Source organism: Anopheles maculipalpis, chromosome 3RL (genome assembly GCF_943734695.1).
Source record: "Anopheles maculipalpis chromosome 3RL, idAnoMacuDA_375_x, whole genome shotgun sequence".
NCBI classification, from domain to species: domain Eukaryota; kingdom Metazoa; phylum Arthropoda; class Insecta; order Diptera; family Culicidae; genus Anopheles; species Anopheles maculipalpis.
This window is the reverse complement of record NC_064872.1, coordinates 70,498,151-70,525,990: the sequence shown is the minus strand read 5'-3', so window position 1 is coordinate 70,525,990 and position 27,840 is coordinate 70,498,151. Positions and strand designations below refer to the sequence as shown.

At 42.7% G+C, this 27,840-nt stretch overlaps 1 protein-coding gene across 1 annotated transcript in view; it reads left to right on the top strand.

The window, feature by feature from the left end:
- The window catches only part of LOC126561669 (AF4/FMR2 family member lilli-like), a 145,902-nt gene that overhangs the window by 76,654 nt on the left and 41,408 nt on the right, over positions 1 to 27,840 (top strand). The window contains exons 2-3 of the mRNA XM_050217958.1: positions 19,214 to 19,513; positions 19,603 to 19,950. Coding sequence (XP_050073915.1) covers positions 19,214 to 19,513; positions 19,603 to 19,950 — 648 coding nt within the window. The remainder of the gene's footprint in view (positions 1 to 19,213; positions 19,514 to 19,602; positions 19,951 to 27,840) is intronic.

Here is a 27,840-nt window from a genome sequence, read left to right as displayed (position 1 = left end):
TTCACTCGCACGTTTTCCGGCAGGTTTTCCGCTACCATCCAGTCACAAGCCAGTGTTGTCGGGGAACTGCTTCCGAGACACGACACTGCCGAGACGAGCCGAGTTTTGTTTATTTATTGTGCGCCATTAAGTAAGATGGTCGCTAAAGTCACGAATCGTGGCAGAAGGAAAATGAATACTTTTCTCTCGTTTTTCCTCACTTTGCTATGTGTTTGTCCATCTCGGGAATCTCGTTAAACAGAATATTTGTCTATGTATGTGTGTGTACGTCCGAGTGTGTCCAACAAATTGCAAAAAAACCTTATGGCAGGAAATCGATTTTCTTTCCTGCACACTTCGTTTGCCATCTTCACCAACCGAACCATGCCCGTGGACCGTTTGATGTGGTAAGTATTGTGTTTCGGAAGCCCCAGTTCGATCATTGAACGATGCTGGCAAATTCTGCATGTATCTGATAGCAAGACCGGCATCTTGTTTTGTTGAATCAACTTCCTTATGCTTCTTAACATCAGCTGCTCAGGACGCTCAATCTACGCAGCAAATGGTGAGGGAATCCTTTCGCCAAAGCGGGATACCGTACGAACCAAAGCTTCGGGTAAATTTTCGCCCGCTTCATTATTCAGACAATCGATACTTTTAGTTTTAATTACACTCTGGGTTATAACACTTAATTGGATATTTCCCGGGGCCGGTGGCTTGGGCGATTTGAACCGGCTGACGGAGAAAATCCCGTTCCAAGCACACGAACCGGCTCTGGGATTGATTTTCTTCCGACCCTAGTAAGGAATGTGTCCCCTGAACGCGGCGGTCATAGATGGCAGAAATCTGTTTCACTATCCCCCCCATTTGCTATGCTCTTGCGTGCGACTGGCGGCGGCAACGAATGCATCCAATTGCTTGGAATGTCGTGAAGACATTCTTTTAAGCGCTTCACCGTCTTGTGGGCGTTGAAGACGTCGTGCCAAGTGTTTGGAGTGCCACTTTTGGTGTGATTTTTCTTGCAATGATTTCGCAAACGGGGTTCAAGAAAACGATCAGGGAAAAAAGCTCGTTTTCTAGCGGCATCATCGTAGATTCGCGTAACGCTTGGAGGAGTATGGGTGTCAACACACGCCAAACGCTAACAGCGTTCTAAGTGGTGGAGTCTAAATGCTTGAAAAGAATGATAAGAATTTCCTTTTCCTGGATTACTGAGTGCTTGAGCTAATTGTAATTACTTCTTTAATTTACGGACCGGTATGAAAAAACGGAAGGAATTGGTTGAATTTTTTGAACAGGATTCAGCTGTAGTGACAGTTGATGTCATGTTTCCCTTTTTTGAATATTAAAGTAAAGTTAAAGTAAAAGAAAAAGAGAGAGAAAAGTAAGTTCTTGTATGTCAGTATGTAAATAACTATCCCTTTCAATTACCATTGCTAAAATTGAGAGCTACTCCAACTTATTCCAAGTATTTCCGCTGAACTTAAAGATTTCAGCAACGATTCTATCTCACACATCGGCGGAAATGAACTCTCTCAACCATAATTGTGATTGCTTCATTATGTAGATATACCAGAAAATTATCCTTCATTCTTCGATTTCTTACACAACCAACAACCAGCACCACCACCAGCACGCTTAGTGGCAGACATATAAGTGGCCTTGTTGTCGTAAATCAAATCACCCGTCAGTCTTTCTGGCACGAAGGATCCCCTTTACCGATTTGGTCTCATCGAAACATACAATGTTCTGTGGAGAACGTATCCTTACCCGTTGGCGTTACCGCTAGCGTTACGTTGCGTAGCTACTGATTACTTGATTTGACTGGTGTTTATGTTCATCCAGTCGTAAAAGTGTCAGTCCTTCCTCGACCTCGGCAAACTTTAAAAAAAAAAAGGGAATCAGCGCAACCAAACAATCCGGAATTCGGTTCCTACTCCCGCTGTTACTACTACAGCACACCACCAAGTCCAAGTTGCTTTTATCGATTTGTTACAGGTTACCTTCCGGACCTGACGAAACTCAAAGTTGAAACACACAGCTTAAATTGGCCCGAAAAGCACCTTTTTTGCGTTATGGCTTGTTGTTGCGGCCGGGGGGGGTTTGAATGCGAAACCTTTTCCGCTACTAATAAATATGTTGGCTAACACCATACGCTCGGCAAGGATTGGTTGGTTGCAAAAGGGGAAGGGATTGAAATATGTCTCCGTAAAGCACCGAAATCCCTTTTTGATGAAACACCTGTTCTGCTGGTGGGATACAGGAGAGAACCATCCATCTTGCCATGCTTGCTGGCCGCCATTTCCGTATGGGCATGAGTCAACTTTTTTTTTTGTTCGGTGCTTGTCTGCTTTTATGTACAAGCTTTGGGGAACATGTCTGCATCGAAGAAGAAATCCCCTGTTTTTGAGTTATGAAATTCTAATGCCGAATGGTGCATGAGCTTCCGAAGTCATGACCGTATGACTAAACCTCTGTTTTATTCATTTCGAAAAAAAAAACAGTTTGACGCGTATCCCTTTCACGAAAAGGTACGACCATACGAAACACGCTTCTGAAGTTCGTTCGGCAAGCACACGAATTCTACAAACCTTTCACGGGTACCGTATCCATCCTTCCTGTAATCAGGTGGATCTGATTTATCCGCATTACGGCGGGCACTTTTCAACAAATCCATCAAACGCGACAATTTAGCTCTAGGAAAACGTTAGGTTCTGTTATCCCCCCCGGATGGTATGCAAAAATACGGTAGAATTAATTTTAACAAACGGGCATCACATTACACTAACCCAAAAAAAAAGCTAGAAAAGGATATTGTTCACTAGCGCTCATCAGCACTCAACCATTCGAACGGGGCTAGAAAACAGCCAGGAGGAGGAGGATGCTTTTGATGAACGCAAAGGATGATCCTTTTCCATTGAACCCCATCATTTCCGGCCTGCGTATGCCGCCAAGAGTGCCACGGGTTGGATTCCTACGAATAAGGGTAAATTGAATTCCGCACGCACCGTGAAGCCATTTTTTGGAGGCGTTACCCGGTAGTTGTTGCCTTCAGATCTCGACGTGTGTTTGTGTGTGTGTTTGGTTCCTTTTTCAAGCATTCAAGGCCACACAATTTTCTGTAGGCAGATGGAAAAATCGAGTGAAAAACGGTAACGAATAGAGTACGTTTTCGTTTTTAAGATTACAGCTGTGGTGTTGCTTGTGGCCTTGCTTTATTTCGACCGTAATTTACCATTCTATAGATCCGGGCATTCATTGTCGTGTGTCACGCTCACGCAGGATTTCTTTTCGTACACGGAGAATATATGTGTTCCTAGACATCGGAAGCACAGTGGTGAAAGATTTGCTCAACATTTGCTTACCCGTTTCGTGTAGGCTTGTGTCTTCACTCAGGAGCACTTCAAAGCTTCGAACAAGCTTTCAATCATGTTAAGGATTTTATCAACACTAATAATACTCTTTTAGACGAGGTCGGAGGTGTTATCGATGTAGTGTACTATTTTAACTGAAATAAATAGTTTTTTTAACTAAAGAAACTTTTATTTTATGATAATTAAAAAAATGGCTGCATTTGTTCAAGCAGCTAATCTTCAAACCAAATTATATTCGCTTTAACGATTTTTCTTACCGTTTGTAACATCATTAAATGGATTCAACATTGTCTGCAATGATTGTTAGCCTTTCACGGGTGTTTGCGAAAGCAATTTCCTCTTCTGCTTAAATAGCTAATGAACTGAACTGACAAAAAAAGCAATTCGCTTGGTAAGCAATCGTATCAACGATGAAGAATGTGATTTTAGAATGCTCATTGTTGATTGATGATTTGATATTTCCTACCTCTTGGAAAGCTGAGGTTTATTAAGATTCTCGCTGAATAATAAAATCAGCAATAAATGGTTTGCATCATCAATCCGTTGCTCAGCTTGGTAAAGTAGATATGGAACGATCGCACTTACTTTACGAGACTTATTTCCTAGAATATTTTAGAACAATTCTTGCCGGCGTCTGCTGCTGCTAGGAGGTTGTGAGCTTTTGAGACAATATCCCCGAAAAGTTTCAGCACTTCTATCACTTCTATCGTCCGACAAAACCGCATGGACACAGGGATACACCGGAGATGAAAGAAAATGATGAATGGTAAACGGTTGCCTAGTGTTTCCGACTAGCTAATGCGCTTAGTAGATCGTCCGGTTCAGACTTTCCACTGAAGCAGACAGTGTGGTGGTATCAGGTTTCTTTGTGGCTGAGGACGAACCTAACCTACACACAGGGAAAGCTTACTTTGCTTAAAACAAACTACCACAAATTGAGTGTAGCCCCTATTCGGGCAGGGAGAAAAGCTTTAGCGATTGTGCTCTGTGTGAAACGAACGAATATATTGCATAACATTGTTAAAATTTTGTTCCTGCCATCTTTAATGTCAAACCCGGGTGTGTATGGAGATTGGAAAGTGGATCTGTGCTGAGCGCTTGCCGGCTGGCTGTCGTATAGAAATCGCCTCCAAAAAACCTCAACGCGTATTGCGCCCGAAGGTCCGGAGAAGCCATGGCTCAGTAGATCGTTTGATGATGCTTAATGCGAGGAGAATACGATAGCACGAGACGAGTGGTGGCTGGGGACAGGGCAAGTGGTGATAAATCAGGATAAAATTCTGGTGAGACCTGATATTTCCTATCCTTCCTTCTGAAAGGTTTCGTCTAACCAGTCAACCGTGGTGTGGTGATGACAAGTGTTTTCTGTTTTACGGGTTACTGATGAGAAAATGATTTGAGCTAGTGTATGAATCGTTATTAAGTTGGTGTGCTAATAAACGATTTTTTTTGAAGATTTAAATAGAAAGCTTGTGTCACGTCACTTTTAGTAAATCAATTTTAGCATTTGAGTTCATTTTCTTAATACAAAGATTTAAAAATAAAAATAATCATTAAACCAGTGTCTCATTCTGCACAAACTCATTGTTCATTTTTCTTTTCTAATTACAGGTAAGCAATCTTCATCAAAGGAAGGAGTCGAAGGATGCGTGAGTTGTACCAAAAATGCACTCATCAATTCTGAAGCATTTTAAATGTTTATTGGAACCACTGCATGTCATCCAATGCTTCCAAAGTGTCTCATTTGGACGGGTTTTTTCAATAGTAAGCTGATCGTTTACTGATTGCTCTACATGTACTATGGGTTCTTCATCTTCACATCATGAAAGATGAGGACTAACCTACAGCAAAAAAAACCCAACAATATCCACTCGACACCCAAAACGAACGATAATTTATTACTCGATTCGCAGCAAAGCGATGAGTAAGTTGTATCTTTGTAATAGGATTTGGTGCGTGTTTTTATGCTGCACTGTTTGATAAATGATGCAAATGGGCACAGCAATCACATTTTTCATAGGATTTACGGTTTGTTCGACCACTGTTTTATTTTGCTGTTCCCATACAGATTGTACCCATGTCAAAACTTATTTTCTTGCTGTTGTGAAAAGCATCGTAATACTACTATAAATTTTCGATCGTACTGAAAATATGGGATGATGTAAATTCGCTTAAACCCACAGACTGTAAGCTCTATTGGTTCTCGATTTTGCCGTTACTATAAATAGTAAACTAAGCCAAAATGTTACAGTTTTTTTTTGCATCGGTTTCGGATTGTATACACTGTTGGCAACATTTATTAACGTTCTCCCCTGGAACAGCCAACATAACTTCCAAACGATTTAAACAGGGTTAGATTTTGTATGATTTTTTTTACCTTCCAACTGCGCTTAATAACCGGCAAGCATGGTGTTTTATAATGGAGTTTACACTTGCCCCTTGATGAGTAAATGCTTTTAACGTGAATTTGTTTTATTATTACGGGTTTTCATTTTAGTATCCGCTGTTAACAGCAGGACAAAGGAAGCAGTTTACCTGGTTCAAACGCTTTTCATCATACTAATTTGCGTTGAATTCTAGGAAATGTCTACCAGGCTTTGCATGGTGTTGATGCCTAGCCTTTTAATAGCTAGCTTCGTAGCGTAACTGTTAACAACAACGGGTAAAACCTTTGTTTGAAAATTGTGCAACAGTTCCTTCCACGAAGAGCGTGAACAATCGTTTCATTCATCACTTTGAAACCCTTCAACTCATTTGTAAATTTTTGCGGTTCTAAAATTAGTGACAAATGTTTCATATATTTTTTCAACCTGGTACGAAATTATTTTCCTGATAAGCAACACCAGAACAAACTTTATAAATACTGGCTTTTATTTAATAATATTTTTAAAAAATATTATTTTGTATAGGGGCATAATAAATTGGTAAATTAAATTTGAGATGCAGACGCCAACACGCATCCTCATCTATGGCATCTTTTTCTGAGCTCAGACCAATTTTTGGCCGTAATGACTCGTTGTCAAAATGAGTCTAAAATTATGCTCGGACGTCGATGTATCTTATTTTCCCATCCTTTCGTGGGTCCATTGTCCATGCACATGCTTCACAATCACGCAACTTTGAGCTTCGTTTAAGACAATATTTCTGCCTGCCAACCTGTGTCACAGTCAGCAAAAAGAGGCGAGTCGGTCGTTTCGTTCTCAAGCTGCCTAATGTGCGTTAAGATAATTATGATCTGTTTTAAGCGGATGTGAAGCGCATTTTTTTTTCTTCCTACCCATTCGTTACAAACCTGTTCCCTTGGAAAGGGTTTGGTTTTTGTCAATTCTCTTTTGAAAATGTGCGCCGATGCAGAAAAATTCGATCATTATCCATGGGGCAGCATCCCTGCATTCGGAAGCTTCTTCATGCAGCTTTAACCGAACAGGAATGAGTGTGTTGTATGGAATGATGAATTGCATGTTATTTTCTCAAGCAGCAAAGCTTACACTTTGAAGTAAGGCCGACAATTTTTGGAACACAAGCTTTTGCCAAATTCCACACGACTCAGCGTGTTTCGTTGGGCTGTTTAATCAGTGGAATTATACAGCAGTGATGAATCAATCTTACTCGCTTAAATGTGTATTTTAAAGGTGGCTGTTTCAGCTCTGTAGCAAGGGCTAATCTTCCTGTCTGCTCCTGTCCTGTGGCATGTTTGGCCACCCGTCACAGTAAATGTGTGCGCTTCCAATAATAACAATGGAAAGAATGTCAAACATTCGTCTAGTGAAACAACCTCCGAAAGCATGCGCCCTAAAATGTGCTCTTCTGAAAAATTCCACCAAACACTAGAACTCGATGCACGGTAACCCGGATGCGGTGTGGTTTTCGGCAATTGTGCAAAGAATGTTGGCTTCTTTCCTCCCTTTCTCCCTTGTACTTTGCTCTGTATCCTTTAAAACGCCTATCCTATGATACAGAGAGCAGCGCGAAAAATATCTCATGTTTCAGTGTTTATCAGGAATGCAAACACTATGTCGCTCACATTCCTGTTTGTAGTTTCTTATAGTAAAACTTTAATTCAAAGATAGTGGAAGGTTGGAACTGAATTCCAATTTTGATTAAATAAAATCGATAAATTTTCTTTATACGTTAGGCAATTGAAGTGCTTTAAAAAATGTGGGTAAATGTCGTGGTTAAAAAATCATCAATAATAAGTATATTACTCGAATAATTTTTCAATAAAATATTCCGAAAAATGCAATATATCTCCATGCTGAAAGTCTCAAACTCAGTCAGCATCGGAAGCAGACACGATAATTGTGATACACGATAAATAATCAACAATCCGATACACCGTAAAAAGGTACGTGTGCAAATGAGCTGCATTCATTCATTATTGCCACTGGGGTGTTATTTATTTATGTGGTACATACATCGAATTTTTCATCAATAATCAACAACCTTTTGGTTCTGGTTGAAGAAATGCACTGAAGAATTGCCTGCATACTGTTGCCAACGCTAGCTTTTCGAAATTATCGATGCGTTAATGTGTCATCCATGTTGTGAAAATGGCAGCCCCTATAAATGGCTGACAGAGGCAGTAAGGTGCATTAAATCAGGGTTTCATGCTGCAGGCCGAAAGCAAACACATACATTTGGACACGTTCTTTTCGATCAATATTTGTATGTAAATGCTACAAATCACATAATTTAAACAGTGAAAGCTTACAGGCGTCTTCGATGATACATGGAAGAAAGGATTAATTGGAGACACATTTAAATCTTGGCAATAAAAGTATGAATGTAAACACCTTGCCACACAAACACCACTTGCCGGTGACATCCGTGAGTTGTATCCTCAACCTCCTGTTTATTTTTTCTGCCTTTAAATTAAAGATGCAAACCAATCTTCGTCCGTATCATCTATGCCTTCATCACATCGCGCGGTGGCGGCAATTTGACACTTTACTAAATGATGCAGAACCATAAAGAAATGTTAATTATTTGCAACACGTGCCCATCGTTCTTCAGTGACGTGGCATTTAGATTTGGCCCAAACCCATGACCAGCTGTTGATTATTTATGTTTTCCGAATGCGATTAGCATTGGGTGGTGGTGTACAAATTTGACCAGCGAAATATTCATCCCGCGCGTAAAAGAAAAAAAAGCACGCCGAAGAAATGGTACACAACCACCCGAAGCTTCACTTCGATCTTTGGCGAACCTCTTGTCGAGGTTCGCCAGTTTGGTGAGGTTTATTTTTAAACTCTATTAAATATTTCGTACGAAACATACATACCATATGCGTGTCGTTTAGGTACATCGCAACTCCATTTTATTCTTATTTGTTTGCTTTTCTTTTTGGAAAAAGTTGGGCGTGCCCGAATCCTCGCGAATAATTCGTCCGATCGTTTCAATATCCTTCTTTACGCGGCAGCGTACGCTTCTGGCTTACTTTCTAATACGATTCGTTTTGCCTTCGCGTAGCGTTACGGTCGTTGTACTCTGTATTATGTATGTCACGGCGGCTTTGGGTGCCCTTCAAACCGCAGATTTCGCGTTGGATTTCGACTAAGACAAAAGGCACGTTAGATTTGGGAAAGATTTCGGCTTTGCTTAAACCTCCCCGCTGTCTGCATGTGTGAGTGCGACTGATTTACGCGCTATTTATGTTTGATTAACGTACTCGTTTCGGCTATTTTGTGGGGTGGTGGTGGCTAGGGTGCTAAACCACATTATGGCATACATCCATCAACCGGCGGTGAACGATTGATTGCAATTGCAGGTTAATATCAATCAACCGAGTGGGTTAAAGGAAATTAATTATTTGAATCTTCAAAATTCGTAATGGCACCCATCAACAATCCAGCGCAACATTAAGCAGCTTGTTTTACGGTAATAATACTACTCGAGATTAAAAATCCCGCTTAAAGTAAAATTTACAAAACAATATTTCATCATCCATTCCTTGTTTAAGCAAACCAAAAATCATTAGCTGTCTCGCTTATCTTAGCTATGACTCCTGAAACTCATAGACTAGTTTTGCCCTTGCTCCGATCTACGCCCATCATCAATCGTCTTTCTTCACGTTTCGGTGCCAAATTTGCTACCATCAAATGGATCGTTAACTGTCGCGTTGCATTACGAATTTTCTGCGTCATCCGTTGAAGGTCGATCGTTTTTCTTCGTTGAACCCAACTGCCCAACAACACAGAACCTACCCATGGCGCGCACGGTGACAAACGGATGCAAACTAGTGTGTCGGCTCATTGAAAACAGTTTCCTCTGTGTTAGAAGACTGACGCACACAGGCGTAGCCTTTTTTAAATAGTGTCAAATGTTCACACTTCATCTTGGTACAACCGGTGCGCAACATGGGACCGCTAGAGAAAAGACTGTTGGAAAATCGATATCGTTCTGCGACGTGCCGGTTCTTTTGTGTGTGTATGTGGGTTTGTTCTGGGTGAAAAGCTGTAAGCTGCAGAATGGAAACCATCGGAGCCGGTTTGTCACCAACGGTTCACTAAACCGATGATGAGTTATACCATACCAGATGAGATCGGAGGAGTTTTTTTTTCTTCTTCTGAACGTGTGTGTGTGCTGCATATTTTCTTTTCATCTAACTTTTCACTGTATGGTGCGAGAAATCAGGACAGCACATTTGTTCGAGCGGTGTGAGCCATGACGTCTCGTTAAAGATTCTTCTAGCCAATTTATCTTCGTTCGTTAGTGTGTGCCAATGACGCGTGTGCATCGGCAGAAGGTAGAAGCTCCGCTTTTCACTCATTTACAGTACGAGAGTAGCAAAAACACAGTACCCAACAAAGGATAGCTTAAATGTCACGCTGACAGAAAAAAAAACGATAGAGAATACACGTGCGGGTAAAGATAAACACTGAACTGGCGGTTGTTAATTAAGATTAATTGAAGGAGCAGATGTCGCTATGAGTGTAGTTATCTTTTCTGTTTTACACATCACATCATACATAAAAAGAGCTTAGAAATACTTATAAAAAAACAGTATCAGAATTATTTCAGCTACACAGTATGCTACACATTCTTAGCATTTCTCACCATCTTTTGCATGTGCCTCTTCATCATACAAATTATAATATTTTCGTCTGAAAATCTCTCCCCACCCACCATCGTACACCGGTGACTCGGTACTAAAACGCAAGTGGATTAATCCCGTCCCCCAACAGAGACGCCAGGCCACACTGATCCGCACTAATCCTTCCGTACGATTTCTACTTGTTTGTTGCCAAGCAATAAATCTTCATCGCAGCGCAAAAACTCCAACGACCGATGAGATGCTTGATAAAATCAAATAAATTCGTTTGCCGGGTATGCGCAACCATTGTTTTCCATCGGCATTCGGTTGTGTGCCGTTTTGCTTTCCCATTAGACGTTGGTGTTTGTGTGTGTCTGCTGCCATGCACCCGGCCCTGCTGTATGTAGCGAAAAACACACAACCAGCAACCATAAATCACTCATCATTTCAAACCAGAAGGTGATGTTTGGCTGTTGTTTTTTTTTTTGCCATGAAAACCGTACACAGTTCAGCACTGTTTGCATTGTTTTGTGCACGTTCTGGACGTAAAACATATATCGCAAGAAATGAGAACCATAATCCTTGTAAGACGTACAAAAACACCCAAAACGAAAAACACAACGTTCGAGACAAGCTCTCATGCATTTGTCTTGTGCTTTTCGAGATAAATTAATGTTATGTATCGTTGAGCAAGTTGTTGAAAATTTGTGTTGCATACGGGAGTTCCCATTGCTGCTGTGTATCCTCGGAGTCGTTTGCTATGGACACGAGCGATAACCCCCATAACCCAAATGGTCCGATTTGTGCAAGAAGCACTGCAGATATGTTGTATGTTTTGCAGTTCGAAGAATCTGTTTGAATCAATCTACAACTAACCTGATTATAATGAAAGCAGCAGTTCCGCAAAGCTGCTAAACTAATTGAATGAAATACCAATGTTTGAGGTAATTGGGCTAAAGCGTATCAATTAATAAAGCACATTTCAGTAGTGTGATCAGGATCAAATTCATCCAAAATGATAGCATAATCTCAGAACTGTCCCAGGATGACCATGTTTGAGCATCGCAATCGATACTGCTTTTCACACTTGTCATTCTACATCGATCGAACCATTAAGTCAAACTAATGGTGCGTGTATTTTACGTTCGTGAAGGATGCGTCCTGTCACAAAACAGTGACATGCTTCTTAAGGATGCTCGTAAACAGTACGGCTGCATGTTCGGAATGTTACGGTCAAAATACCCTTTTCTTCTGCACTGAAGTGAACAACTTCTCTTCTCTTTACTCATGAAGAAAAAAAAATATCTGTCTGATATCTGCAATCGTGTGAATGCTTGTTTCGCCTCAGTTTTGCAATCCTTTTGTATCGGAGCAACGAAGGGTATTGCTGTAGAATTGAGCAAAAAATACAACCACAGTGCTTTACTGAAACTCTAGATGCAATCAAACTGGGTTTAAGCATGCAGAAGATCTCTTCTTCATCAACGAATGGAGCGTCACTTGGACAGAAAAAGACCCATAAGGGGTATCTTAATCAAGCGCATCCAGCTTCAAACGTTTTGGGATGAGAATTAAAATTAAGAGAAATTGAAACCAGTCTGTAGTGTGTTTGGAGAAGTTGTATCTAGTTGAACCTCACTTGGTTAGAATTTTATTTTATTTTTTCTAGAAAATAGAACGATAGAAATCCTTTGATTGCTGTTGTGGTAGAATAAAAGGGTTTCGGTTGAAATATCCAACGTTCACTATTGATTGTGGCATGTTTAAGTTAGTCTCTGACGCAAAATTCGATATCTTAGGCGGAAAGAAACTCATTCAATGTGAACACAAAAATGTGTTCGTCTCGTCTGGCTATTCTGGGTGAAATCAAGTTAAAGTGGTGTAAATGTGACATCAATTCCTATCAGAGGTTGATGAATTATATTTAAAATTTTTGTTTGATTCCTTTAATCTAATAATAAGTTAATAAATAAATCTTCTTCATCATCTTCTTGGCTTAACAACCGTAAAATCACACCGGACATCGAATAGCTTACTAGACTTGCCGATACCACGTAGTTGGATAGTCAACTACGGGGGACGACGGAATCCGGATGGGATTCCTGTTATTTGAAGACCGGTGGCGATGTCGCCTATACCAACGCCCCGGAATAAATTTATAACATTTCTAAAAGAATCAAACATTTATGACATCAAACCTTCACATCAAGAACTTTTCCCCTCAATAATTAACGGAAAAAACAGCTAGCCGAGATCAAGAGAAACCCTAATGGAAGGACAAAACATGTCTAACGTGCAAAACAAAATTAAAGAAATAAGTAAACAGGAAAAAATAGCAGCAAGTATGCTGCTCACTTTCAAAAATTCGACCGAATGTGCCCGGGAAGAGGCAAAATCCAACGAGGAAATGATTTTGAAGTTTGTAGTAAGTCAACACACGCGGTGTCGACCATATGGCTGTAAGCCATAATATTGGAATAAAAAAATAAATGCTGCTCAATCTCATTCCACAGTTTTGATTTTAACCTCCACACCAAACAAAAATTAATGGTAGACTGCAGAAAGCTAATCATGCTCACCCTAAAATCCTCCCAATCACTAATGCCCAAAGCACAGCTCGATTTGTTGTACGGCTGTGTTTCTTCGTTCCTAATTAATCACGGCACCGTACATCAATTACAGGCTGCAAAACTTTCCAGCTTTTCTTAAGCACCAGCAGCGCACCCAGCACAACACCACCCGTGATTAATAGTGCTGACTGAAAACGCACAGCTTCCTTTTGATTTGGTGCCTTTCCGCTTCTACACACTCCTAGCTTCCGGCGCACAACGAACCATCCATGTTTCCCTTTCTAATCTCTCCCGAAAAAAAAAACAGAAAAGAAATAGTAACACTGTTAAACATACAGTCGCACAATTAAAAATACATACGCTTTTTTTTGTACTTAGCCCCGGAAAGTGAAAACAGCATAAAAATTATGCCATCCTGCACGAGCATCGTCCCCCGGCAAACAAAACCGGGAAAAAACTTCCCGAACGCTTTTCCCGAAATCGCTCGCAAACTTTCACATCCGCTTGCTTGGCATCCTCCGGGGGGGTTGATGGTGTTGGATTTGTGAAAATTTCCGACCACGAGCGAGGTAGCAGCAACGATCAATCTTTTCGCCACCAGTCAAAGTTTCTGTTTCAAATTTTGTTGACTTGTCTCCGGCGGCAAACGGTTGCGGTTGATGAACGGGTAGGGAGGGAGGCAAATGTGCGCCGAAAACTTATGCCCGTTAAAGTTTGGCTGCTAATTTATTGTTCTGTTTTTCCCCCTTTTGAGTTGCGCGAGTGTGTGTGTTAAGGTTCCCAAAACAACGACAGACAAACAAGTCCTTTTTGGCGGAGGTATGTATTTCTGCTTACTTGTAGCGAACGATGTACGCGCTGTATTTTTATGTCTTGTTTTGTAAATGTGTTTGAACTCAGACTTCTTCTCCGGAAAGGGCAGAGTTTGTCATTTCTCATCATGTTCGGAACTCGGCAAGGAACTCGAAAGCCATTCGGGAGAAAACTATTCTACGGGGTAGCTTGCCGAAACTTGCAACGACCCAAGCTCGCTAAGAAGCTTCTCGTTGGGACAAAGTTCGGAACCAAACCTCAGGATAGAAGCTTGGGACGCCTAATGGATTGCTTGTTGCTAATCATCCAACCCGGTAGGTGGAACGGGGGCCGTGTTTTCTCATTCGGAATCGTGTTGACGCAACGGAAACGTTGCCTTGTTGCTTCGTTATTAGCTGAAATTGGGCGTTATGTTTTCATCAGCTCCCAGCATCTCCTGATCCCTAAAGACCCATACATTCAGGAACAACTGGCACAACGCGAGCAAAGGGAATGTAACCGAAACTTGAGCGAAACATCAATTAATCAAGCACCAGCTTCCAATAGGCCACTCTCGTACTCAGTACTCCGGTTGCCGCATCGGTCATTTTGTGTGCAAGTGTGAAAAGGTCCCCTCCAAACTGTAGGAAAGAACACATTTTTCGCGTCAAATTTATCGCGCACTACGATGATGAAAGGTTCGCTGAAAATACACTGACGTTGCTGTGTGACGACAACGCACCAAGCCATCATCACACTTCTTGATGTCACAGTTTGTTTCGGAAAATGATCTTCGATGTCACCCGCGCCGTGATCTTCTTCGCACCGGGTCCTCGCCCGGTTTGCTGTCGGGTGAATTGTGTGGAAGAAGTGATGACCGCTTTTCAACGTTCGGGCAGGTTTTTGAACGGTAGCCTAGAAACATTTTCGATCCTGCCTAGAATGTGCCATGTCAACATATCACACCTAAACACAGCTGCCTCGCATCGGAACATCGCCGATAGTACAGTGCGCGAATGGAAACCAGACGCCCAAAAAACACACGCACATCTCGTTTATTCTGTCATTCATCAGGTTGATGTGCAGGAGCTGTATGCAAACGTTCCACGGGACCAATACTTTGAAATGAAGGTTGTTTTTCACGTTCAAAATTTCAAAAAAAAGCGTGCCATACCTTTAGAAGGAGCTGTTGGAAAGCATGATAAGTTCTTCCTCGTTTTTTGTTGAATTTATGGAAATCCTCCGTTGCCTCAAAGTACTCCAAAATTTATCATCACGCGCAGCAACACAGCCACCGTTGTAACGTAGAAAAACGTTGGCCAACCAACACGCGCAAACACACAAAACAGGACGATTGTGATCATCAGTATAAGTGCACCGGTCCTTGGTGCTTTATGTAATCTCCACTTTCATCCACCCTAGGGTCCTCTTTGGCTCTTCCCGACGTACACACTCTGGATGCCATTTGTTGCGTGAATTGTCGATCGCTTTATCAGCAGGGTTGCATCCCAATTCTAACCCAGGTAGTGGATGCAATACAAATCCTCCGCTTTCGGAGGTGTTTTTTCCTCGTTCTTTTGTTCCATTAGCACTGTTGAACGCTTGCACCCCGGCATACAACACGATGCTTTGTTCAACAATTCACCTTAGCACTACTGATAGCCGCGGGCACTGGACAGTCGTGGCATAAAATGGAAGCTAATGCTGAACTAAACTGCAACCCGATCAGTCACTCCGTCCCCGCCTGAAAGCGACTCTATGAAGGAAGGGAAGGAAAGAGGCGCGCATGAAGGAGGCAGCTGCATTATGTGAGGCTGCATTATTTATGCCCAGATCTCATTTCAAAGTTGTTTATCGAGTGCACATAGTTTAGCATCACGGTCCCTCTGTCCTATAGCTGCACAGCGAGGCCGGTTGTGTGACGTACACGGCTTCAGAGTTGCTCTCTCCGGTTGGGTCACAACATTCGCTCGGAAACTCGGGATAACTCAGTACGATTGAATATTGGCTGCCATTCGGTACGGGAGGAATTAATATCGCCAGCAGGGAAAACGATGGCACTAATAGACAAATAAGGGTTGGGTAAATACGAATACGTTCAGCTGGATGCGCTTCCGGCGTACATAGACAGGAGATGCGAGTCCGGTACTATCCGGTTTTGAGGATGCAAGGATTTAGTGTTTCAGTTTAAACGTTTGGTCATCACCACCGGCAGCCATAATTTCTCTCGTCCGTACAACACTCGACCATTCGCGACCAACATCCTGTATTTGTCTGTCGAGGCGTTCGTGCTTTCCGGAAATGTTGCGACGTGTTACAAAACGGATTACGTCGGTGTGATGTTACTGCTCGTCCAACATCTTCCATGAATTTTGCCGTCGGTTAATCGCTGGCTACAGTATGCGAAAATACCAATCGGAAGTTTAACCAAGAACACCCAACACCTCAAGTAATGTACACGTTTCGATGCATGCGCTCGGCTCGGAAACAGTTCCACCGGTGACGGTGTGTTGTTACAATCGTTACAGCAAGTTACACGATTAATTACTTCGGGGTTATTGCTCCGTGTTCCGTACTTCCTAATCCACGTGCAACTTGTGTCAGTAGCGAGAAAGTGCCTTGAGGGGTTTAGAAACTATGCTTCTTGCCTGTCGATTATTCGAGTTTAATTAAATCCATTCTTATTCAACATCATGCACTACATCTTGGAAACATTCCATTTGATATATTCGTAAAATATTTACTCTTCCCATTTTCTTACCCAACTTACACCATTCCCGACAAGTGTCCCGATAAATTCCTTTCGCTACGCTTCCTCGAAAGTAGGTTTGTAATTTGGCACCGTTTCTGGTTAGTTTCATTGCTTTAACCTCTCTACCTTTTGGGCGATAAATTTTTGCCAACCCGTTCCAACCGCTGCACTAATGAACTAATTTCCTATTTTTCGTAATCACCAATTCTCTTGGCATCTTCTCGAACGTAATCCTCCAACCGTTCAAGCTTTCGAATTTCTCTTCCCAAAAAAGCAGTTTGACCTTACAGCCTTCCCTACCCAGCCAGACCACAGCTGCTGATGAAGAAATAAATGAAAACTCGTGGCTGAAAGGGTAGAAGTAATTTTTGTGCGAGGCCGTATTAAAGGAGTGTTACCGTACCCCCGTTCGATGTGTAAGAATACGGCGGGAAAGTGTCATACCTCGTAGCGTGTGGAGCGTGTCGTAGGACAAAGCTTTGCGAAAGAGATTAAAACTGTCTTCGGTGGCTTACACTGGAGGCAGCAGAAAAGTGACAGGATTTGTTTTTAGTTGAATAGGATTTCTGCTCCGCACGAAGCCGAAACACAAGTGTGTTTGTGTAACAGTGATGCACACAGTTTGTGTTGGAAAATCAGCTTCATGTTTTCTTCGCTTGCAAGGTACACAGAGGAGCATAGCAGCAGTAGCACTAGCTTTGATAGGCAGCGGCGGGTTATATTCCGGATGGTTTACTCTTTGATCGGGGATTTTACGCCTTCTAAAGGATTATGGTCGAGTTTAAGTAGTTTTCAAACCGAGCAACATCAACTCTAAGGCAGTTTTTATAAATTGGTTTTCGATAGCTGATTCTTGGAGTAACACCGAACAGAGTATTTAGACTGTAAAGGCCTCTAATTGATGGATTAAATGGCTAGGTTTACAGAATTGATAGAACAATAGCATGTTACGTGCAACGTTATGAAAAACAGTTGAAAGGAAACCCTTTACACAATGATTATTTTTAATGCCATTTCTAAAACAGACTAAATTTGTACCATTGTTTTAAGAAAAATATTTTTTTAAACATTTCCATTGATCCCCAGATTAGTTGGTGTTCATTTCTCTTTTGGCACAATGCGATTCCCGAACTGTCATGTGGTGTCCTGCCTGCCAGACCTACCATAAAATAAAAGAATAAAAGTAGAAAGTTTGTCTTGCCACACACACACACACACACACACACACACACACACACACACACACACACACACACACACACACACACACACACACACACACACACACACACACACACACACACACACACACACACACACACACACACACACACACACACACACACACACACGAACTGCATTGTCTTGCGTGCTCCGAATGGCCGAATCAGTGTGGTAGTTCAATGTTCCGTAACATTCCCACACAATGTCTGCCGTAAACTTCCGGAAAATTTGTTGCACAGGAAAGTGCTGCTTGCCATCAGCCCCGTTTTGAAAGTAAAACCCTGCAGCAAACCGGCTACACCCGGAACGGCGGGTGTACAAAAGCAATTGTGGTCGTATGCAACATAGTTCTGCCTGACCAGCGATGAACTCACCACAATTCGACTGTTATTTTATACGCTTCTGCTCATGCCCGGTCACTGTGTGCTTCCGAGCCACCGACCCGTTGTATCCGTTTGGACGGTTCAGCAATGATACTGTGCAGTGCAGCTCGAGCCACAATGAACGGAGATAAATCTATCTTTTTATCAGTAACCTCAACCTTACTTTATACCGTCCAACCAAAACGCCCCGGTGGTATATAAACTGCGCAGTGTGAAAGTTTCCACAAGGAAAAAATTAAAATAAACAACCTACACCTCACGAACCGAGAGAGGTTCACATTTCGTCCTACGATGCACAATCTCATCCTTATGGAGCAAGGTTAAAAGCGGCACATTCGAAGCAAAATTTGTTGTGTCCGAGAGGGTGCATCGTTGAAGCTCATGCGTATTTTATGAGTGGCTCGATTACGGGACGGAGGGTACGTTGTATAGAAACCAAACGGGGAAACGGCCGGATGTTTCCACTGTTCCGTTTGAAAAAGCTATGCATTTGATCTCACGCGTCCTCCTTTCAGTGTTGTTGAATCACATTTTCTTCGTGGACCGCTTTCGGGAACTCCAAAACTCTGTGATCCTCAATACTTGCATGGGGTCACCTCATTGGAACTGTTTTTCGGTCCGAACATCACAGTCTCGGTTTACCACACTCAATATTATTTCTGCATAAGCAAAGTGCCGTCGTTTTGTTTTCTTAATTCCTCTGCTATGCTCTGAATTGACCTAAAATTTCAACACTCAACGCTTTTCACTCTGAGGTCAACATACCTACGTTCGTCTAGGTAGTTGTCTGGTTCTGTGTGTTGTCACTCGTAGCAGCAGTTGGTTGGTAGTCTTGTCGTCTATTTTTTTTTTACCACCATTTCCACTTAAGAGCCTCCTGCCTGGTTGGACCATTACTATGAAAATAGAATGCAAAATCAGGCACCAGCATATTGCGCGCCCCATGGCTAATGAAATTCCAGGTCCTTTCTGGTAGCTGACGGTGGTGCTCAAACGGGAATTTAAGTTGAACTCAAAGTGTGTTTTAGTGTGCCGCCCCCATGACTAGTTTTACCACATTTTAATCTGTTTATGTTCACTTTTTTCTTCTCCTTCCCTAACAACAGCAGATGGTCCAGGGGATGGGACCGTTTCCGGGCACACCCGGCTTTCCACCGGGCGCAGCACAAACCGTCAGCACAGACAGCCTGTCCGTACAGGTGGTGAAAGGTGCTACGGGTGCCGGCGGTGGTGGTAGTGCTGGCGGTGGCGGTGGTGGAGGAGGAGGAGGTGGAGCTGTGGGGTTGGATCAGCATTCGCTCAGCACACTCAAGCAGCAGCAGGAGCATCACAATGCAGCCGTTGCCGCTGCAGCAGCCGCCGCCGCTCAGATGAATGCCGTCGCAACGACACAAACGTTGCGAAATGTAAGTTAGAAATCGGGACAAATGAGACTCTTTTAGGCTGAAGCTAATAAGTTTTGCATATCCATTTCCACATCCTCCGTCTCCCTTAGTCCGTCAGTCAATTCAGCCCCTCGTCAGTATTGGGCGCCCCGCCAGCAACGTCGATAGCAGTATCGCTGGCACCGCTATCACTGCCATCTACCATGGTTAGTGGGGCCGGGGCTGGTAATGGGGTGGCAGTAGCTGCTGGTATGGCTGCCGCCATGAACGTCAACGGTGGATCACCAGGCGCCTCCACCAACGTGAATGCAACGCCGAACGGTGGTGCGGCGCCGGGTGCGCTGAATGGAGCAGGCAATGTGACGGTAGCACCCGGTATCAACGGTAACTCGGCAGGAAGTGGTGCGAACGGTACCGTGGCACTTTCGAACGGGATTGATCAACAGACTGTGAGCATGGTAAGTACTTATCATATGGGATGAAGTTTAAATTATATTTTTTTAAATGCTTTTTTCTTAACGATTTGATTAACAGCATAACCGTTTTACTATCTAAACGAACTTAAAATCGTTAAAATTTCCATTTTATGACACATAAAACATTGTTCTTTTGTATGTTAGTTTTGAATTATGCATTCATTCATTGTTGTTATTTTATCCAGCTTCAACTTTGTCTTAGTTGAGCTTAAAAGTGTACAGTTGCATTTATTTTTTTGTTAATTTTTGTTCTTTATCATCCAAGGCTATTGTCATTGAGAAAAAAAAGTTGCAATTCTAAAAAACATACCTGTCACGTATAAAATGAAAATAGGTTATGTTGTCATCCTTTGACAAAAGCAACAAAAGAAACGAAATCCCTTTTTTCCGTGCCATACATATTTTTCCAAACCCAACCCAATTCCTCCAAACGAATGGGACAGAATGGACAAAGAAAGGCTGCAATGCTTTTTGTTGCAGTGTTGCACAAAACAAACAAAACAAGGCGGTAAAACATTCCATCAAAGATAGAACTTTTCTCCATATGGAACGTGTCTTGGCCCGGCTAATGAACGAACATTCATCAACCAAAACAAATAGTGGCGCTGCCCGAACGAGGTCATTGTCCAAGTGAAGCGAACCATTTGTTTTGCCACATTTTGTGTACCTTCACAAAGCATCACACTCGCACATGAGAGCAAAGGAAAAAGTGGAATGTAAATACTGGCTGGTACGCTTCGATTAGAGAAAGTATGCTAATTTATGTAGAAGTTTTTTTTTGTGTGTGCTCATTCCATTCATTGCATATGTAAGAGCATATTTCTGGGGAAAGAGCAGATTGTTATATGCTAATGTAAGGGTGTAGTGGCAGTATCGTATTAAAAAACTGCCTGTTTCAATCAACTATTTGTTCCACTGCTTAATGAAGTCATTATCCCTTCTGATATATTTTTGTCTGACAAATAGCATTCTATAACCCTATCCATCTTTTCCAAATTGTATTGCACTAAAACCGTACACAGCTACACGCCCAGAACATGAAACAGATGGGCTAAATCTGTCGCACCACTCAAACGTAATGATCCACCGTTAACAACGCCCCAACAACAAAGGGCACTGCTGCCTACATCTGCATCTTCTTTGCGAACGACATCTTAGTTCGTCTAGCGTATCAGGCATCCTTGCATCAGGGTACAACTCCATCGTGTTTGATGGGAAACAAAATCTGCTCCAAATCATTGTCTGATGCTAGTGCTGCTCGGGCAGGATTCTCTGCTAAGGTTGTCCGTCGCCTTCACGTAAAGATACTTTCCACAGCTTCGTTTAGCTTCGGTCTAAAGAGGATAATCAATAGTCACAGCATTAACAGCAGTTGCCTTCTGGAGAAGAACGAGAGCACTCGAGGAGGGTTTGCGAAGATAGCTCAGCTCGAAAGAGCTCTTTATGGACTTTCACCTACCGGAAAATTAAACATCCTTTACTTCTTCATCCATTCCCTCCATGCATAGACACACACACGCACACACTGGGACTGCTCTGCCGGGGCTGAACTAATGCAAAGAACTCAATCACGGTTCGGTGAGGCTGCAGGATTCAATGGCGCGGGGATGAAATTGGTTCCCCCACACGGGAATACATCTTTTACTGGGCTGTCGAATGGGAATTTCCTTTTTCCTACAATATGCCAAACCCATGTCAGGCCGGTTTTCTCACAGCTGCATCCGATTCTCTGGTTTCGGGATTTCTTAGCAAACACACGCAGCTTTTTCCTTTCCTATCACACATTACGTGAAATTTTACCAACATGTTGTGGCTTAATTGACGCTTTCTGTTATTTATTGCGCTGGAAGTTTTCTATGGTTTTAGCCATAAATATTTGATTTTACATTTTACAAAAAAAAACCACAGCTAGAGCAGAGCGCACAAATTTCATCGCGCAATCCCAGTGCTCTATGTGCCAATGCTGGTGACATCATTGCTCTTTGCGGCGATAAAAATGTTCGCCATGCAAAAACTCGTTTGCCAAATTTATATCACGCCTTTCCTCACTGCTCCCGTAATAAGTAATCTCTGCTGGCGCCTGCCTGCCGGAGACTTCTCTTTGGAATGCAAACCGGGAAAACACCATTTCATAGTTGGCACTCCGCCAAAGCCAAAATCTTTTTTCGGTCCTCATCGTTCAACGCGAATGTGGTATTTCAGTCTCTTCCCGTAGCACGCTGAGGTTCCCACATCCTGGAGTCGGGCGCCCAGTGCTGTGATACTTTTACATTTCGCTAATTTATTCGCCATCATGTCGCATCGAGAGGGCAAGGGATTGAATTTATTTACTAGAAGTTTTCCCTCACTAACGAGAACCGGCTCCGAGCGATGGGGATGATTGAAATGGCTTTCCGTCGCCGGCTGCTTTGGTAGGGTGGGTACGCATTTCAGCGTGAAAATCTATCACTTGGCCAATTAGCCAAGCTGGTAGGTTTGAGTGAGCCGATGGGAACGCGAAATGTAACAAGCCAATGAGTGGCGAGACGAGCGTGCGCGCGCGTCAGCATGATGGATCCTGGATGATTGATTTTTGACCGTTCGTAGCAAAAGTCAAAGTACTGCTTGATGTTCTTCCTTCTGAGGAGGCCGTCCCTTACTGGAATCTACCGTAGGCATTCACATGTCAAGCAGAAATGCGTTCACGGTACTGTCAGACACTTTTCCTACCTTGGGATGGAGGCGCCTTGTCACTGGCAATTATGGTGAATGATTGTGTCATGTTCTTCCGACGCTGTGGCAACACAGAACCCTCCACTTTCCTTCATTACAAGCTTTCGATGTCAAATTAAAGTGCCTATTAGACTATTAGAAGTTTGCTGTTGATGTTTTCTTTGATGGCCAGTATAGGCTTGGGAGGATGTCGATCCTTGCTATTACCTTTATAGCAACTAAAGCAGTTCTTTTTTTTTGTACCATCTACCACGAAACATCTTCTCAGAAATCGTAAAAAAGATTCCAAACAAAGGAAGCGCTCCGTTACGAAACGAAATGAAGTGGTCGATCAGACCGGAAAACATAGTAACGAAGTCGTGGGAAAAAATTAGGCCAGCATGATTGAAAGCTTGCGCTTCCGCTTTCCAATTAGAAGCATCTAGGGGAGAGAAGACGAGAGGAAAAAAACCCCTCTTCCATACCAGATTGCTGTGGGTTAACCACTTCCGAATGAGCACTCCTCGTAACCGGAAGAGGTATGCGGCTGATGATCGTTTTTCATCTCTAATAACCCACGGTGAACAAAAGAGCGGATACGAACCGTCCGTCCAAGTGCTCGGCAACAGTAGTGCAATGTTATTAACGATCCGTACAGCCTGCCATTCCCCCCTCTCCCCCACCCTTTGCTGGATTTACAACAACAGCCCCGTACATGTGCTTCTTGCCGAAGGCATCGATTCTCTTCCTGCACTCGTCAACAGTCCGGCCGGATCCGCATCTCGGCGAAGGCAATGAAACACGGAATGCCGGACCCGATGTAACAGCATACAATAACAGTACAATTATTAATGACCAGGCGTCTCCATTGTGACGGTCCGGCAACAACACTTCGGGATTGGCACATGAACCAGCGTTTATCGAAGCGGATGAAACGTGATCGGTTGTGCCGAGGCAGCTAGCAGATGAACGAGCTGGCAAACGAAACAGGGTACCATTATTTCCCCACGGGTCCACCCGGATATGGTGGTGGGATACGGAACAATGAACAACGCCCGCCTGGTCGTTGCGATGCCGGTTGTTGTTTTGTGCTACGTCTAGTTGAAATCCGGACACAGGTTTAATGATGACAAAGCTGTAAATTAAGTGCAAACTTCGTTTAGTTTAGTGCATTTTGTTTTTAGCATTTTTACTTGCAGTTTTAGCACTGAAGTTATTTTAACTGAAGTATTAATTTTTGCACCTATAGAATATGCCACATTTGTATTGAGTTTCTACCGAATATATGCCTTGTATGTGGTGTATGGAGAAGCCATTTCCATCCCTCATCGTGCTGTAACTATCTCATTAGTGATCCCAAACCCCTACATCGGGCATAATTATTTCAAACAATGCGCCAGAATTGCGCTCCTCATTTACTGTGCACTGAGCAAAATGCACCAAGCATTCCAGCGCGTACCGCTCTGCTCCAGGATCTTTGTATTGTATCTAATTTTAATTTAATAGCACCCTACGGGTGTGTTTCTTCTGCCTATTTGCCATATGACCTAACAAACAAGCACGATGTTAGCGCGTACCGAAATGGTGGAAATTCTGACTACAATCGTAAAGTGGGTTAGAAAGAAGAGTTGCGCACAAAGCAGCTTCAATCAGAATACAATAGCAACGAAGAGAAACTGAGACAAGCACTGCGTCGACTACCCTTCGGCGTATTTGTTGAAAAATGACAAAGAGGAAAGACGACTGAATGAGTCCCTTTTTTCTCTCGCGTCCTTATTCGCCGCTGTGTTTTTTTGTGATGGCTGGTCTATGATGGACTGGTTACGAGAAAATCGTTTCACAACTGCACACAAGAAGTTACAATCGGAGGATACGTTTATGGCGAGGTCAATTTTAATGAGCATTGCTTCGTATTGTGTTTTCCGGCCATTTTGTAACATTGCTAAGTAGACGGCCGTTTAACTAACACGAAGCGAAGATAATTGCGGATAGGTAATCGGACACTTTTTTTGCAATATTTGGAGAACAAATTTAGATGAAATGATGTCGTATTATTTTGATACATAAATAGGTACAATAAAATTAATCAACTCGAGTCCATTAAACCCTTTAGTACTCTAACCAATCACGGAAGATTCTGACGACGTTATTTATTTTTATCGCTGTCATCATTTTGGAGCACCGCAATACAGGGCTTCGTTACGAAAATGAAGATCAACTGGTCATCGTGTCCAACGTTCTTTTACTGATGCTGTGTATACAGAGTTAAGTGCTTTTTTCGCCTTCGAATTTCGAACGTCGTTTATTGGAATTAGCGCTATCAATTGTTATCGATTTTGCTATTGTGCACGTTTGTAGCAGATGTTTCACTCCGACGAAAATGCCCTACGAAGGAAATCGCACACCGTGCTGATTGTTCACAGTTATCAGATTGTTGGAATCGACCGATGCGTGTGAAATAAGTCTAGGACCAGGGTTAAGTGATGCGTTTAACTGTATTATTTTGTTTGTAAGTAATCATTTAGCTACACCCTTTTGTACTTCATGTAGTTTCTAAAACTATTTCCATTGCTGTACTTTAGCGTATATTTTCAACAACTTCCCTTAGGAGAATCTTCCCTAAACGATACAATGCTATGTATCAGCACGTCTGACACAATTACTGCGCAAAAAAAAAAAAACGTCACCCGGAACTTGGTTTTGATTGTGATGCTAATAGTCCTTTCTCTACCTTGCCATTTGCGAAACCGTTATGCACGCATTAGTGGTTGAGAAAGCAATTTAATGTTCACTTCCGCCCCCCCCCCCCTCTCTTCTCTCTCCCTCCACCCAACACACACACACTTACCGAGATAGATGGTTGTCCTTCATTTATTCTCGGCTCTCCTCCGAAGCAAAGGCAAAAGGACCCTGTTGACGTTTCGTACAGCATCGCAGCATCGGTCGCCATTTAGCGACGGGTATATACGGTTTTTTTTTTCGCTCTTCTTCTTCCGGGAACCGGTGCTTCCGGTATGCTCCACATTCGACTGCGGCTATTGTTACTGTATGCGCTCGCCTTAGATAGCGTGGAAAGATAGAAACTGGCAGCAACATAAAATGTGGTCGCACATAGGATGAGAACGGAAAAGGAGATCTTTATGTTGTTAGGGATTGAAAAGAGAGAGGGTGGAGTTGGGGGGGGGGGGGGGGGGTAAGTGGAACGATACAAGGTAAGAGACGGTGAAGGAGACGGAGAAGCAGTCGCCGTAGAGTCCTCGAAATAATGAGCTCTGGTGTGCCTGGTGGTCGATGAGCTTAGGAGAGATGGATGTAAAGTGAGGTTAGCATCCTACTCCTCTTTTTCCCGATTTTTGCGGTGACCAGCGCCACATTATCATCAGCGGAAACATCCTGCTACAGTGCTTTTCGTTCGTGAATAATGATGAGCACATTGTACGGGTGAGTGAGTGTAGCGTTCGCTTTTACCTTCGTGAAACATGAAACCATTTCGCGGAATAGAGATGTTATGTTTTCCAGCCGGCCACCATCGGGAAAGCGTTGAAATTTCGCAGAAAAGATGCACGTTTTTTTTTTTTTGCTAGATGTCTTCCTTGATGCTCTCCGACTGTATGATTGACCGCCTGTAATATCACTTCTAAGACAAACTATCTCAGCAAAGATTCCAACACAAGATGCTTCTAACTGCTGCCCGGATATCAAGAAATAAGATTTTCAAAAAAAAACCCTGCAACACACACACAAAATCCATTCTCTTTGCACATAATTTTTAATAGATATTAATAGATAAAATGCTCCCCCCGAAAAAAATAAATTTCATCCTTATTTTTTTGTTAATGCTTTCACTCCTTCCTGTGTGCATCGTAAATTTTGCTTTGAATATCCCCGGGAAAGTGGAATATCTTGTATCATCTCAGCACAACGCTCCGGCGCCCGGGCTAAGTGGCCATCAAAGTGCGAGTGCCATGAATGGAAATTGTTATGACTTCTCCTTGCGGAAGTTGCCGTTTGCCGTTGACGGAGTGCTTTTGCCATCCAGCAAACACACGCCTTCACACCCCATCTAATGATTGTGCACATATACACACGCACACACACACACCAGCACATTTCTCCCAGCACTGTGCGTGCCTTGCGTTGCGGCCAGGAAGTCCTTTAAACATCTTCAGTTTCAGCCATCCCACTCGTAGCTTCTCCGCGGGTGAAGTGTGAGTGTAATAAATACGACTGTTCAGTAGTGCGCTACGCATGTGGGCACTGTGACCACCAGCAACGAGAGACACTGTACTGCTGGTTGGCTCTACTGCTGGCTGGGTAAAGGATCCTAAATAAACATTACATAAATTTGATTATGGCTCTTACGGCTGATTGATTAATTATGAAGCGGAAGACATTTTGCTGCCGCTGCTTCGTGTGATGATGGCTAAGTTAAGTGCCAGTAGTTGGTTTGTCGCTTTGTTACGCCTTGTTTGGAAGTGGTGGGGGGGATGGGGGGGGGGAGTTACATTATCTAAAGCTGGCGGTTAAAATGGCGCAGCAATATCAAACATTGCCAAACTACACTTAGGCGAACGGCTTTTGTCGTTTGTACCCTGTACGAATGCTTGCACCTAATGTCTCCGGGATTGCATTGGTGTATGTGTTAGCGAGAAAGAGTGAAAGAGAGTATGTTTGGCGGGGAAATGAAATGGATTGAGATCTCAAATTAATCCTATTACAAGCAAAATGGCAAATTAATTCATTTCGAAACAATATGGTTCTTGAGGTGGTACCGTGTGCTTGCTTCATGGTGGCTTGCTTGAGAAATACGTTTAGTAAATACCATTAGACCACGACCAAGGAAACAGCGCAAGGAAATGGGAGAATCGTGTAACAGAAGAAGAAAGACAAAGAAAGTTAATGAGATTGTTGTAGACGATAATGTTGAAGATTCATTCATGGGATGATGCCATTATGTAGATCAAATATCCACTTTTGCAATAACATTATGTTCAGTATTAGTATTTGGTACATGACCTAGTTACTTTAGGCAGAAAACTTTCTGCACAATTAAATAGATAACTTAATAAACTATCAGGTATAGGAAGAACCGGGGGCGGACCGGTGATGTAGGCGACATCGGCATCGGTCTTCAAACGGCAGGACCGTGGTTAAAATTCCATCCGTTAAGCCAAGCAGGAG